The sequence below is a fragment of the Haliotis rufescens genome, unplaced genomic scaffold, assembly GCF_023055435.1.
Source record: "Haliotis rufescens isolate VD_foot unplaced genomic scaffold, xgHalRufe1.0.p SCAF_4, whole genome shotgun sequence".
Taxonomy (NCBI): Eukaryota; Metazoa; Mollusca; class Gastropoda; order Lepetellida; family Haliotidae; genus Haliotis; species Haliotis rufescens.
Window position 1 is genome coordinate 39,049,203 of NW_025964112.1, and position 14,061 is coordinate 39,063,263.

Consider the following 14,061-nt stretch of genomic DNA (forward strand, 5'->3'; position numbering starts at 1 on the left):
CTTTGGGCTACGTCACGGACAGGTCTAAATGGCCGAAAACCGTCTCTTGATTCCACGGGCATTATAATGTTTAATATATTACAAATTAGTTTTAAAATGTTCTCATCTCGTACCAACCGTGAAGCGACAATAATAAAACATAACATATATAAATTTGATCGCTGAAAATAGCATGAAGACAAGAACAAAACACAATTCCTAATCATAGTTAAAGGTACATTGTCATGTTTGAAATTCCACAAAAAGCATTTCAGATTATTTTGGGTATTTCGAAAACAAAACCCCAACATTTTCACCTATTAATATTTTAAAGATATTAACCAGCTGAAGGTCTTATTCAGCATCAAACACTACTATTTACAATCACATTTTAATTGTCTCCCGAAAATGTGCGTTGCAAACAAACCGTATAACAGGACAGAACTTTATTGAACTCAAGACTATGTACATACTATGTTGAGGTTAGCGGAGTAGCATATTTGTGTTTGATGGCGACTTTCTACATTTGTTACACTTTTATTACTGAAATTAGGACCGACTCCGTGGTCTCGTGGTAGAGCGTCCCCCTGGACAGCGGAAGGTCGGGAGTTCCATCCCCGGCCGCGTCATAACATGCAAAAGACATTAAAAGGTGGTACTTGTTGTTACCCTGTCTTGCGCTCGGCATTGAGGGGCTAAAACAAGGACTGGTCGACTCGGAGTCAGTACACTGTGTCTGAGTGGGGTATTCATGTTAAACTGTGGCATAGTATCTCAGCGAACTAGCACTATAAGTCGGCATCAGTCCGGACTAGTACCAGCAGCAACACACACGTGCATGCACGTCGCTATATAAGTTCAATAATCCTGGACGCGACATTAAACCCCATTTAACCTTAGGAAATTATCAAGTTTCCTTAGAACACCTTTTGTATGAGATTCAGATTATAATGCGATCAATTTACATACAGAAATGTTTTGTAAGTATTCCTGATGTCGTCAAAATAGTCACATAGAAATAAATAATGTTATGCATCACCTTGGTCATTACCACTACATAATGTAGATAAATGTTTATCGATATGTATTTTGTTCCATCTTCCTTCCTCAATTGGTAGTCAATGACACGAGGTTCTAAATTTCAACAGGTTCAAGTGAGGTAGTTTTAATACATAACATTCAAAGTACCATGAGTTTTTGAAGAATTTATAGAATCTTGCTTTCGATGACCTGTCTACATCTGAATGCCATTTCTGAATAAACTGACAATGGAGACAGGTATAAACGTGGTATTTAAGCCATTCCAAATATTATTAGTGTTGCCAGTTAGGTAAAAAATGTTTTTTTAAAAACGCACAACCATTTATTAGATAGATCTAGTAGTTATTTTGAGGGGCGGTCGGGTAGCCTAGTGGTTAAAGCGTTCGCTCGTCACGCCGAACACCCGGGTTCGATACCCGACATGGGTACAATGTGTGAAGCTCATTTCTGGTGACCCCCGCCGTGATATTGCTGGAATATTGCTAAAAGCGGCGTAAAATCAAACTCACTCACTCACTCACAGTTATTTTGAAGTTTCCGAGTAGCAGATACTAACTTCGTGGCTTTACCAGAGATAATTTTCCCTAGAATGTAATTACCCCTTGTCTAAATATTTCTGCTATATAGATGTTCCCTTCCTGTTTCTCCGTACAAAACATTCAAGGGGTGTAGTCGTAACCAACTCGTCTCATTCTGGGACAAGCCTTAAAAAACTTATAGTAAGTTTCGGAAACGAATGACGTGGTGACGAATGACCTTCGTTACATCGCTGTGAGGAGCTTGATTCCAAGGGAGATAATTTTGGACGCTGATACAAGAAGAAGCGCGTAATGTTTAACCTGCTGTTTTCAAGGGAAACGAACTCAAGGTTTGCGGTTTTTCTATATTATTCATAATGCATGGATTAGTCCACTTTACTGATTTCGGATTTCAATTAGGCCTAGCGCAGGTCGAACTCAAGTTGACAGCTTGAAGCTACGCTCAGATGCCATGTGATCCATTTAGTTCACAAAATGGCCACCCTATAAACTGCATTGATTGTTTGGGGTAGCGCAGAGGAACAAACCTAAATTAGTTAAAAATGAGGTTAATACTTTAATGCATTTTTCAGTATTTTGTAATGTACATATTTGCCAAAAGTACATGGCATGTCTCATTCTGTTTGGTAAACTGTCGTATCGTGATTTTATGTCTACTCTTTGAGTTAATGGTCCACATGATAAAGTCAAGATGTCCCGAACCTGGCCCAATGGACCAGGAGTCGTGTTTGGTTTTGATTTCATGTAACTGTCTCAGCAGCCAAATTTTCAGAGTTGTTTAACACCGCACTCAGCAATATTCCAGAAACATGACGCCAGTCTGTTATTAATCGAGTCTGGACCAGACAATCCAGTGATTGATATCATGAACATGGATCTGCGCAATTGGGATCAACAACATGCATCAATGAAGTCGTGAGCATGACCACCCGATCCCATTAGTCGCCTCTTACGACAAGCATAGTTGCCTTTTACAGCAAGTATTGGTTGCTGAATACCTATTCTACCCGGGATCTTCATGGGTCATTTAGTTATCAGTCATTGGGTCTGTTAATCATTTAACAGATAGCATTTTCCTCATCATTCAAGCAATTCATTTATTGATCAGTCATTAAAGTGTCTTGTCAGATCAGCCTGTAAACAATTTAAATACCTAGTGGTTATGGAAATGTGGATTTTGATGATTGACCTGCTTTCTTCTTAGGAATACTACACGATCCGTACCAACAGAGATTTGTACACACCAAAAAATGGCTAACGCTAAAAGTCCTGTCTGAACTGTTCCAGATTTGGAACAATCATCCCTTATTTGACTGACTCGTATACAAATTTGGAGGACCCGTGTCAATCTGTTACAACCTGTACACAAATGTTGAGGACCTGTACCGGCTAACAACCAGTCACAGCTGAGCACCAATTATAGCCAAACCCCATGTCATTGTATCATATTTGCATGGATCAATACACATGATGTCAATCACTGGATTGTCTGCTCCAGACTTGATTATTTGCAGATTGCCGGCATAAGGCTCGAATATTGCTGAGTGTGGTGTTAAACAACAAACATTAGATTTAGAAGACACATGTTGGGAAATGATAAAAACAAACCATGCTCAAATACAACTTTAGAAAAGACATGTGGGTGGTGTCACTTGACTTCCTCGCATCAACAGAAATCCAACAACACCATGATGTACATTTAGTTTAGTCGTTGCTTTCCTTCTGTCTGTCATTTCTTCTTAAAAATACAATTCTGAAACCTAATTTAGATATTTTTCCCAAAATGCATAGGGGGCACGGGTGGCCCAGTCGTCTAAGGCGCCGCGATTCGCTTTGCAGAGTTGCGTCCCTTGGACACGCCAGAAACCTATGATTGTGGGTTCGAGTCCCGGTTCGCCCGGATTATGTTTCTAGGTTTGTCAGCACCATACCCGTGCTCGTGGGTTTCGCCGAAGTGGTAAACGTCTGAGACCTGCATCACTTTGGGCTTTCCTCCCACATTAAGCTGACACGCCGCGATATAACTGGAATACTGTTAAAAGCGGCGTTAAACCCAACTCACTCACTCACTCACCCAAAATGCATAACCTGTATGTATCACAAAATCCATAGTAAACAGTGTTATGGATAAGCATGTGTAGATCAAAGTTTGGGAATATTGGTTTACTTCACTTGGCAGGCGACAAACAAACAAATCTTACTCATTTTATTGAATAAAATAATTGAGTTCGATACCAGAGATAATAGAAAATGTAATTTGTAAAAGTAGGGCAGTGCATGTGATCATGTGGCATGTGTTGATCAAACGATGGCAATAACTGGTACAATAAGTCAACAGGAAAGTTTTATTTCCACCCATTTGATTCCCTCTCATCGCAATAACAGAAATAAGTGTAACAACATAAACATATTTGCTGATATTTTTACAAGGTCAGTTATTGGTACAGTCGATGTTATACACAGAATATTTCAGAAATAACAAGAAAAATATGGTAACAACTGGTCGTTAACCAGTACTCATTTATTTTTATATTTATTGCCTTTGAAATGGCACTCGTGAAGATCCGGGGTAGAATAGGTCTTGAGCAACCCATGCTTGATGTACAAAGCGATTATGCTTGTCGTTAGAGGTGATTGATGGGATTGGGTGGTCAGGTTCGCTGATTTTGGTTGATGCATGTCATTGTATCTCAATTGCGTAGATCAGTGCTCATGACATCAATCACTGGATTGTCTGATCAAAACTCCATTATGTACAGACCGCTGTCATATAGCTAGAATATTGCTGGGTGCAGCACTAGGCAACAAACAAACATTATATTTAGAAGACATGTTAGGAAATAATAAAAACACACCATGCTCAAATGCAACTTTAGAAAAGGCATGCAGGTGGTGTCACTTGACTTCCGCAAATAAACAGAAATCCAAAGACTCGATTATTGACAGACAACTGTCATATAGCTGGAATATTGCTGAGTGGAGGGCTACTCAACAAACAAAAAAACAAATCATACAGGGATAAAAAAAATGCAACACTCCATTTATAAAAAGCTATATCTGAGCTTGCTTCTTTTCCTCAGGTGCTGCTGAACTTCAAGATCAGTCATGTACTCTAGGTCTATATATGAATATGGTGGCAGGAACACACGAGAACAAGATAGAAATCCTCAAGCAAGAGCTGTTTGGGACAGTGATGAGAATCCTTCACAGTTCTCACATGGCAGCAGGAGAGTGTCGGGCACTACAGACAGATACGGAGAGGGATCTATGTTTGGTTTCAAGGGGAAGTCTCCAGCAGCTGCTACTTTAAACACCTGGGGGCAACCTGCAGTACAGAAGACTTCGGGATGGAGACGAAGCACAGATAGCAATAATGATAACATTTATCATGATATTCGGAGACAATTTGGTCAGACTGATGGATTTGATTCAATAGACTCCTCTGCAGTGATTGATCGGAGCAGGTCTGGCAATTTTGGTGAAAGAACAAGTCATGGATCTTCCTTCAGAGATGACTCATTTGGGTTAGATCAAGGTGGAGATTTTTTGTTACGCAGAGGTGACAAAGACATAAATAGGACAGGGACAAGTGGAAGTCGTAGGAGTCTGATCACTGGCTTAGGGATGGAGAAGGAAAGTAACAGGTTGACAGAAAGTATGAGATGGATGGACGCTTCAGGCATGGACACAGGCAACAGCAGATTTGGTCGGGAATCAAGAGGAGATTTGACTACAAATTCTGGAATGGAAAATCCAAGAAACAGATTTGACAGGAAATCTAGAGATTTTACTACAAGAAGTTTGGCTTCAAGTTCTCCAATGGAAACAGACAGAAGTAGATATGGTCTGGAATCAGGAGGCTTGGCTATGAGTTCTGAATTGGAAATTGACAGAGGTAGATATGGTCGTGAATCAAGAGGTTTGGCTTTGAGTTCTGGATTTGAAACCAACAGAAACAGAGTCCTTGAAAGTAGAAGTAACACATTGTATCCAATGGAAACAGAAGGTATGACATTGAATGAAGATGGCAGATACCGTGGAAATCCAAACTATCCCTCAAATGTAATCAGGGAACCTGAAAGTGACATATTCAGAGGACATAGCACTAACACCTACTTTCCAATGGATACAGAAAGAGTGAGATTGAGTGCAAGTCAAAGTTATGCTACAAATGCAAGTTTGGAGAAAGAAGGCAACAGAATAACTAAAGGGTTTAGGCTTTCTTCTTGGGGACCAAGAAGCAGTGAGACAGAAAGCATCGATCGGAGAGAGAGTAATACAGACCGTTACACTTCCAATCCAATTGCTGCAGACAGGAACAGGTTCAGAGAAAGTCGAAGATATCCTATTGGTTTTAGAAGGATGACTGAGGACAATGAAATCTCTGACATTCATAGAAGGTCATCTGTTAGACCATACACCGAGACAGGAAGCAACAGGTTCCAAGAGGGCAGTAGCATATCCTATGCAATGAAACCAGAAAGGACTCTGTTGAGTGAAGGTGGTAGAAATTGGACACCCAGTCTGGTAGCTGAAAATAGAAACAGATCTGAGGTTATAGACTATTCTGCAATTGCAAGGATGGATATGGACAGCGAAAGATTTGACATTGGTTACAGACAACGTATTGACAAACCAAGCACAGCAACCAGCAGCCATAGATTTGGGATCGATAGATTTTCTCCTAATTTAAGCGCTGAATTTCAAAGAATCAGAGGTTCTGCAAATTCTAGAAAAGACATGAGCCTGAAGCCGAGGGAGAGTCGAACAGGTTATCCAACAAAAGCAAAAAAGCTAACACTAAGCAACAGGCGCAGTTTAAATTCAAGAAGGCCAACAAGACCAAACGTGAGGACAGGTGGTAACATATTAAGGCAGAAGTACAAACTCGGCCATGAAATCAAGCAAGAGAACAGAAATGTTGACACAGGAATACAAGTCAGAAAAAGAAGAAGTAGCATGCATGCAGAGACAAGCAATTCAAATAAAACAAGAAGGCTGGACGTTCAACACACCAAAAGTAACACAGTCAGTGGCAAGGAGAAGACTCAAAGTAAACCAAGTGATGGTAAGTATGTTTCTGTGGTAAACCTGTATTTCTGTTAATGTTATGTTTAAGGTAGGCATGAGGAATGTAGAATATCGTGATACCAATATAGTTTCATAGTCGTTTTCGTATTGTAAATATCATATGTTAGGAATAAAAGTTGTACTATGCAAGCCTTTGGCGAGTGTAATACATAGAAGATATTCCATGTGTCGTGTGAAATATCATGTTTCTATGAAAATCTCCTTTCCCTGTCACGAGATGAGAGAAACATGATATTTCACGACGCATGTAATATCCCATGAAATATGATTGGAATATTGTTCTTTTAGTAATTATACTTTTGTCAGCAGATAAAAAAAATTATGAGGTCTTCCAAAAATGTATCACAAAATGTTCTGATAACTGCAAAGCTTTTGAAAAACCTCGTATACTGCGCATCATGTCTTTTTTTTAATAAAACGTTTAGTGAGGGTCACATAGGGTTTGGCTTGTAAACATGATCACTTCTGTACTTGTGGTACATTGGTAACATTGTTTTACTTATCTGATTTTTATTTTATCATCACCATTGAATAAAACATAATTTAAGGGCTAGTGAGTGAGATTGTAGAAACATTTAAACAGGGATCCTCTTCTTTCTGAAGCTTACTAATCATGTTGATGCATAACCAAGCAAAGTCATTTGGGCATGTATTTTCAACACAGGTAACGATGTATTTGACTTATTTATGGCTAACAAATTGAAATTGTTTCCCAAATATTGTGCAAGAATTTATTTGTATTTTATGGGAACACCCCTCTTCCAAAAAAGCTGCATCCAAACACGGGTTTAACTGTGACTTGGCTTATGGTGATCCAGGCATCATGAATAGATGGGAGGCTATTGAGCTCTGATTTACTGGGTTCAGCACCTGTTGGCTTAATCAGTTTGCAGGTTACTTTAGCAGTGTTCAAAATTGAGCTTGAAAGTCAAGAAGTCCTTGTCATAACCTTGATTTTAAAAATCAAAAAGATGACTTTGTTGATGCATGTCATCGTATATGTAAATCGATGCGCTTGTTGTCAAATACTGGATTGTCTGATCCAGACTCCCATTATTTACAGACGACTGTCATATTGCTGGAATATTGCTGAGAGTGGCGTTAAACAAAAAGAGGAAAAAGTGAAGATTTATTTCGGGCAGTCTCATAAAAATCAGATCTTAGTTCTCGCTACCGCTAAACAAAGATCTGAGGACATCCCATTACGGGTCACATCAGAACGACCTTTCGCGAATTTTGACTGACCAGTGAAATGACTGACAAGAAATCGACATTAGCCAATCAGAAGGGAGCTTTCTCGAGCTTTACGTCACTAGTTTCAAACTAGCGACTTTGCTTCGAAACATAATTTGACGTATTTTGATTAAAAAAATTAAAACTGATAAAAAGAACATTCTGGAATGGCTTATAGATGGCCTAGATTGTTTGGATATAATCATAAAACCTGTAACTGTTGTTCAGAATACCCTGTGTTAAATATTTCGTGGTTGCAAGATTAGAAAACACATTCTGACTGTCACTTTCATGATCTGGTGAGCGACGTTCTAATTGGTTGGATGAGAGGTCATTTTGACGTGACCCTTAATGGGATGTCCTCAGATCTTTGTTTAGCAAAAGCGAGAACTAAGATCTGAATATAATGAGATTAAACTTCGGGTGGTCTACCTGTCAGGGGTCTAATCATCACTATCATGAGTATGTTTCCTCCTTTCTTGGATTATTAACAAAATAATTATGTTACAGGTAAACAAGAGCAGAGGGTTAATGAGAAGACTTCAAATACTGGAAATCAACTCTGGAAGTTTATTGCATTAAAACTAGTTGTTAGAAACTTAGGTGAAGCAGAAAAGAAAAACTCCATATCTGCAATGAACCTTGCCCTGAAGAGGAGTAAACTGGATCTAAAGTTGGTTTTCCATTGTACAGAGTTGGACAGGATTCAGAACAAATTGAGGTTCACAGGAACATTGCACATCGGTGATGTCTTCCTAGCTAGATCTGTGAGCAACAGCAGGAAGTTTGCGAGAGGTACATGCTATTCAAAGGCCATGAAGGTCCTCATGACTCAGCCAGCGGAAGATATTTTGAAACTGAAAGACAAAGGTACTGAGGAATCCATTGATTCTTTCAAAAATGTTGAAAGAAGCCAAAAGGAGACCTCCACTGAGGAAATGGAAAGTCTTGACCTTTGTGAAAAGTTGAAGAAGCTGATCAGCTTTATGAATGGTTCACAGAGGAAAGCTTGTAACCCTATGGATGAGTTGAACCATGCAGTTGGTTCTTCTGTGTGTCAGCTACGTCGAGAATACAAAGAAGAATTGGTTGAGGTTCAAGAGGGAGTCACTTTTTGCAAGGGCACGCTCACTCTTGATGGACTTCTGATTGCTACTGTTACAGGGAAAGAACCAAAACAGGTCAAGCGTAGGACATATGGGAAAGCAGTAGATTTTCTCAAGAAAAGCCCACTGTCAGTTGTCATTGATGGTGCTGCTGAAGATAAGCACAGTTCCTTTCTTTCAGCACATGATGTCCTGTCACAGAATCATATGAAGGCAAATATAAACACACAGCAGAAGCTTGCCAAGCTTATCAACCTGGTTAAAAAGATACCAGATGAAAGTGACATTGTTAACCAATTGGGCCTTGCTATCAGGAAAGCCGATGTGCTTCTCACATGTCTCTACAAGAGAGGTGATATTGTGGACCGCTTGAAAGTTTTCGAGTGTGAACTTTACCTAAACTGCATATATATCTGTACAGCTGAAGGCCACAGGATTCAGGAGGCAGGAATCAATGCTTACAGAGAAGCATTTACTGTACTTTCAAACAGTTCATCAGACACCATCTTCAATGATTTCAAGCAGGTGACTTCTCAAGATGTACAGGGAGTTATTGAAGTTAGTGAGGATTTTGAAGGCAAAAGAATTTTGAAATGTTTTAATTCAAATCTATTGAGGAGCATGGGGCTCAAGAGTGGTATACGGTTTGAACCTGTGCCAGACTACAGAGAATTTCCAAGAGATTGGCAGAGCATGATTGTTATGGAGCAGGACGCAATGTCATCAGACCGCTTGAATAGAGCATATGACATTCTTTTCGAAACTGCTACCAAGAACTTTACCTCAATGTTTCGGAAGATTGGGTCAAAAGGAAGCGTTCGCAAGTAAGTTTGAAAAAGAAGAAGAAGAAAAAGTGATGTAATGATGGATACTACAGTATGTAACGTATCATGACACAAGATAATTGCCTTTGCAGTACATGGGTTTCCAAGTGACAATGAATAATAATGTGCACATAAAACTGAAAAAAGGAAACATGGTTAACACAATAAACATGAGACTAATTCCATCAATCTCTCATAATTAACTGTAATATATAGGCATATTCACTGGCTCAAGATGACAGTCCTTATGTTGTTTTTAAGGTGTGAACTATTCCTACAAGGTGAGAAGCTCGCAGCGGCCAGTGGCAGAAATAATGGTGAAGCTTCTGCAAAGGCAGCAGCCAAAATCCTCTTCAAGTTGTACGAGAATCAACCAACAATCAAGGTATTAAGCATCTGTGTGAGAAAGTCAGCCAAATATTGATGTAACATTTTATTGTTAGAGGATTTGTTGTGAATGCTTTAGTTACATGACAAAGAGACTTTGTAGTCATTGTTGGGTCAAACACAAACAGGAAATAAACTATCATATCAAGTTGAGACCTCAACATACCGAAGGATTCAGTTTTCAATTTCTTTTTGTCAAGGGGCAATACACTTATGTGAGGAGCCATCATTTTTTTAACTTGATAAAAACGAATATGGTTTCTATTTCTAATTCACAATTTATTATGTTTACAATGAAATAACAAAGATTGATTTTTATCTAACAAAATCAGCATCCAGGGTACAAGACTGGGGGATATGGATATTGTGGGAATATTTTTCTTGTGTTTTGAAAGGGATCTGTGGTTTCAGCTGCTGTCCGAAGGGGATTATTCAAGGTCCTGCCACACCTACGAGTCAATCAAAGAAAAGGCAGATAAGATGAAGGCTGAGAGTGAGGACTCGGGGACAGATGACTTCATCATTCTCCCGTGGACACAACAAAATAACCAGGAAGAACTCATGGAGGAAGAAGACAGTTTTATAGGGGATAGTGATGCACCATCCTTGACACTACCAGTCAACAAGTGGGTGAAACAGGTGGTAGAGGTGATGATCGAGGACTTTGCAGAAACAGAAAGTTTGGAGGAACTCGTCTTTGGTCCTGGGTTTCCTTTGGGAGATCAAAAGCAGATCAAGATTACTGCTACAAAGCATCATGTTTATAGCGTTTACAGGAAAGCACCAGATAAAGATAAGACCGTCAGTGTTTTTCAGAAACATTCACCCGAGAAAATGCTGGAAATATTGGAGGCAAATGATGGTGCATGTGGAAAGTATGTTCTTGTACCAAAGAAAGATCTTCCAAGATTAGCAGATCTGGAGGCAGATAATTTTGGAATCAGCATGGCCCTGCAAGAAAGTCATTTTAAATAATTTCGTGGTAATCCATCTGAACAGACAACAATACTAAAACATTGATTTACAAATATCCACCAAACACTTCTCTTTCACCCTTATTTTACACTTCAGTTGTTGAGTGTAATCAGATATTAGCTGTACATTTCCTGGCATCCACATGTCACTGATCAGGTGCTATTTTCATCGACAATGAAAGTGTTCATGTGATCACCTTCCAAACAAGGTATGTTCACTAATTACAAGATTTCACTCGCAGAGTCGTTTTCCATTAAATCTGTCATTAATTGGCTGTTTTTGTGAATACGTTTCAGGAATTATGCGGAGTTTTCATCTGCAACAAGCATACCGTATGTACATATTTGAATTTCAATATTGAAACTGAGCATGTTTTGTTGCTGCGTTCTTTGGTGACATTGTTGACTATACAACTAACATACTTATGTGAAGGTATATATACCGCCTGCTTAGGGCTTGGATGGGTGACTCGGGCACTCAAATCGGATAGGTATACTGAGTAGGACCCGGGTACCAACATGATACATTGTTTAATGACAAAGTTTCACTGTGACTCTGTGGTTACACTACAGGTTAGGGCTGGGACGAGTCCAAATTTACTACTTGGGTTCCAACCCCGCTATAACCCGACCCTACCCGGGTACCCGCTACAGGTCTCAAGAGTTTGGTACAAAATGTCCGATTGGAAATAGTTTGAGCGTAGCCCTGGTAAAATTAATTTAATATATGAATAAAACGATCTGGTCATGCATACACTGAAGTTGACTGAAGTGTTATTTTTTTTTCAAACCTATAAATGTCACAAGCAATAGTGCTTATTCAGAAAGAAATGCAAACATTAGTAACTTGTACTGTAACCTAGATATTTTTAATCATTACACAATATATCACATGACTTACCACGGGTCCGGGTAGTCCTGTGGGTACCTGGGTTCTACTCAGTACCCACCCGACCCAAGTACCCGAGTTGCCCGTCCTAGCCCTGCTACAGGTCACTAATGTTCGCATTTATTTCTTACTTTGTTTGAATAAAAACAAAGCTTCTGTCAACTTCAGTGTATGCATGACCAGATCTTTTTAGACATGTATCTAAAAACTTTTTGCCCAGGGTTCCAATAAAACAATTCCCAATCCCACTTTTGTCCCCATCTCTTCAGACTGACAGGGGTAGTGTCGGGTAATAGGGGTCGAGTACCTGGGCAGTAAATTTGGGCTCGTTCCAACCCAACTTATGATGTAATGTGAAAGGACTTTTTACATGAAACAAATTAATTTTTATATTATGAAGTCAATATGTCTTGTAAATACTTAAAAAATAATTTTGGCAACATATTTAACATGTTTAAGAATAATATTTTGTTAAAACCACATGGCTCAGGTTTAAAAACTTTGTGTGAATGTAATGGCCAAGTTTATTCAGGGCATCACTATTTGCCGTCAAGATCCTCATCCTACCTTTTTTGACTCACTACAGATACATGTACAATTCTAAGGTTGAAGTGTCATACAAGTATTACCTCATTACTTGTAAAGATTCAGGTTAGAATATGTCTTCAGCAACCCATGCTTGCCGTAAAAGGTGATTTACGGGATTGGGTGATCAGGTTTGCTGACTTGGTTGATGCATGTCATCATATCCCAGTTGTGTGGATCGATGCTCATGATATCAATCACTGGATTGTCCAGTTCAGATTTGACCACGGTAATTACAGACCACCGTCATTTAACAAACAAACCAAACAAAATTACTTCATTAGTTAGGTTGGTCTTCAGCAACCCATGCTTGCCTTAAAAGGCGACTATGCTTGTCGTAAGAGGCGACTAATGAGATTGGGTGGTCTGGCTCACTGACTTGGTTGATGCATGTCATCGTATCCCAATTGCGTGGATCGATGCACATGACATCAATCACTGGATTGTCTGGTCCAGACTTGATTATTTACATAGAGCTGGAATATTGAGGAGTGTGGCGTTAAACAACAAACAAACAAACAACATTAGTTAGGTTACCTACAGAGACTGGCTCTATATTCAAGGTGTTTGTGCATGTTTGTCAACTGAACCTACCCAGTATGTTTGTTATAGTTCGCAACCATGGTTTCAAATAGAAATAATAAAATCTGTGAAGGTCAATATCTTCACACTGATACTGAATATATCACAATTTTCTTACAAGGTAGTACTGGTACCGGTAGCGAGAGGCACGAGACTTTCTATTTTATTTCAGTACTTCATTTGAAGTAGTAGGCATGTGTTTTACCAGTCGGGTCACACTGAAAATGTGTGGTACTATTCAATCATTCCTGGAGACTTCTAGAAATGCAAGCACTTTCAAACACTATTATGTATATTGGTAAATGATCTTATAACATAAAGATGTAATTCCATTGAATCATGTTTCTGTGTTATATTTGATGCATTTATTATTTCATCTTTGTTTCGCTGGGAAAAGCTGCAACAATGTATCAGGTAATATTCACTCACTCATCTCGTCAAACAGCTGTTATATTCGATTTAATCTGTTTTTCATTCTTATTAGCTTACCTGAGTGAGTGAGTGGGTGAGTGGGTGAGTTTGGTTTGTTGGCACCTTAAACAGCATTTCAGCTATATGACAGCAAACCAAGCCTGGATCAATGATTGACATCTTGAGCATCAATCCATGCACTTGGGATATGATGTCATGGAATCAATCAAGTCACCTGACCACTACAACCTTTTGGTCTTACAACCACAGTTGACTTTGATCAAAGCGTGTCAACTTGATGTGGGAGGAAAGCCTGAAGTAATGCAGGCCTTCTATGGCTATGGTGCTGACAAGCCTAGACATATTATTGGGGCAAACAAGGATTTGAATCCATCATAGGTTTCTGTCATACCTGAGGGA

The 14,061-nt window shown here is 39.2% G+C and overlaps 1 protein-coding gene across 1 annotated transcript; it reads left to right on the forward strand.

The window, feature by feature from the left end:
* Positions 1-1,810: 1,810 nt before the first annotated feature.
* On the forward strand, positions 1,811-13,000 carry LOC124134669. The gene is made up of 5 exons (XM_046499615.2): positions 1,811-1,888; positions 4,640-6,627; positions 8,394-9,813; positions 10,075-10,198; positions 10,612-13,000. The coding sequence occupies exons 2-5, from the start codon at positions 4,665-4,667 to the stop codon at positions 11,173-11,175; spliced, it is 4,071 nt and encodes a 1,356-aa protein (XP_046355571.2). The 5' UTR covers positions 1,811-1,888; positions 4,640-4,664; the 3' UTR covers positions 11,176-13,000.
* The last annotated feature ends 1,061 nt before the right edge of the window (positions 13,001-14,061 follow it).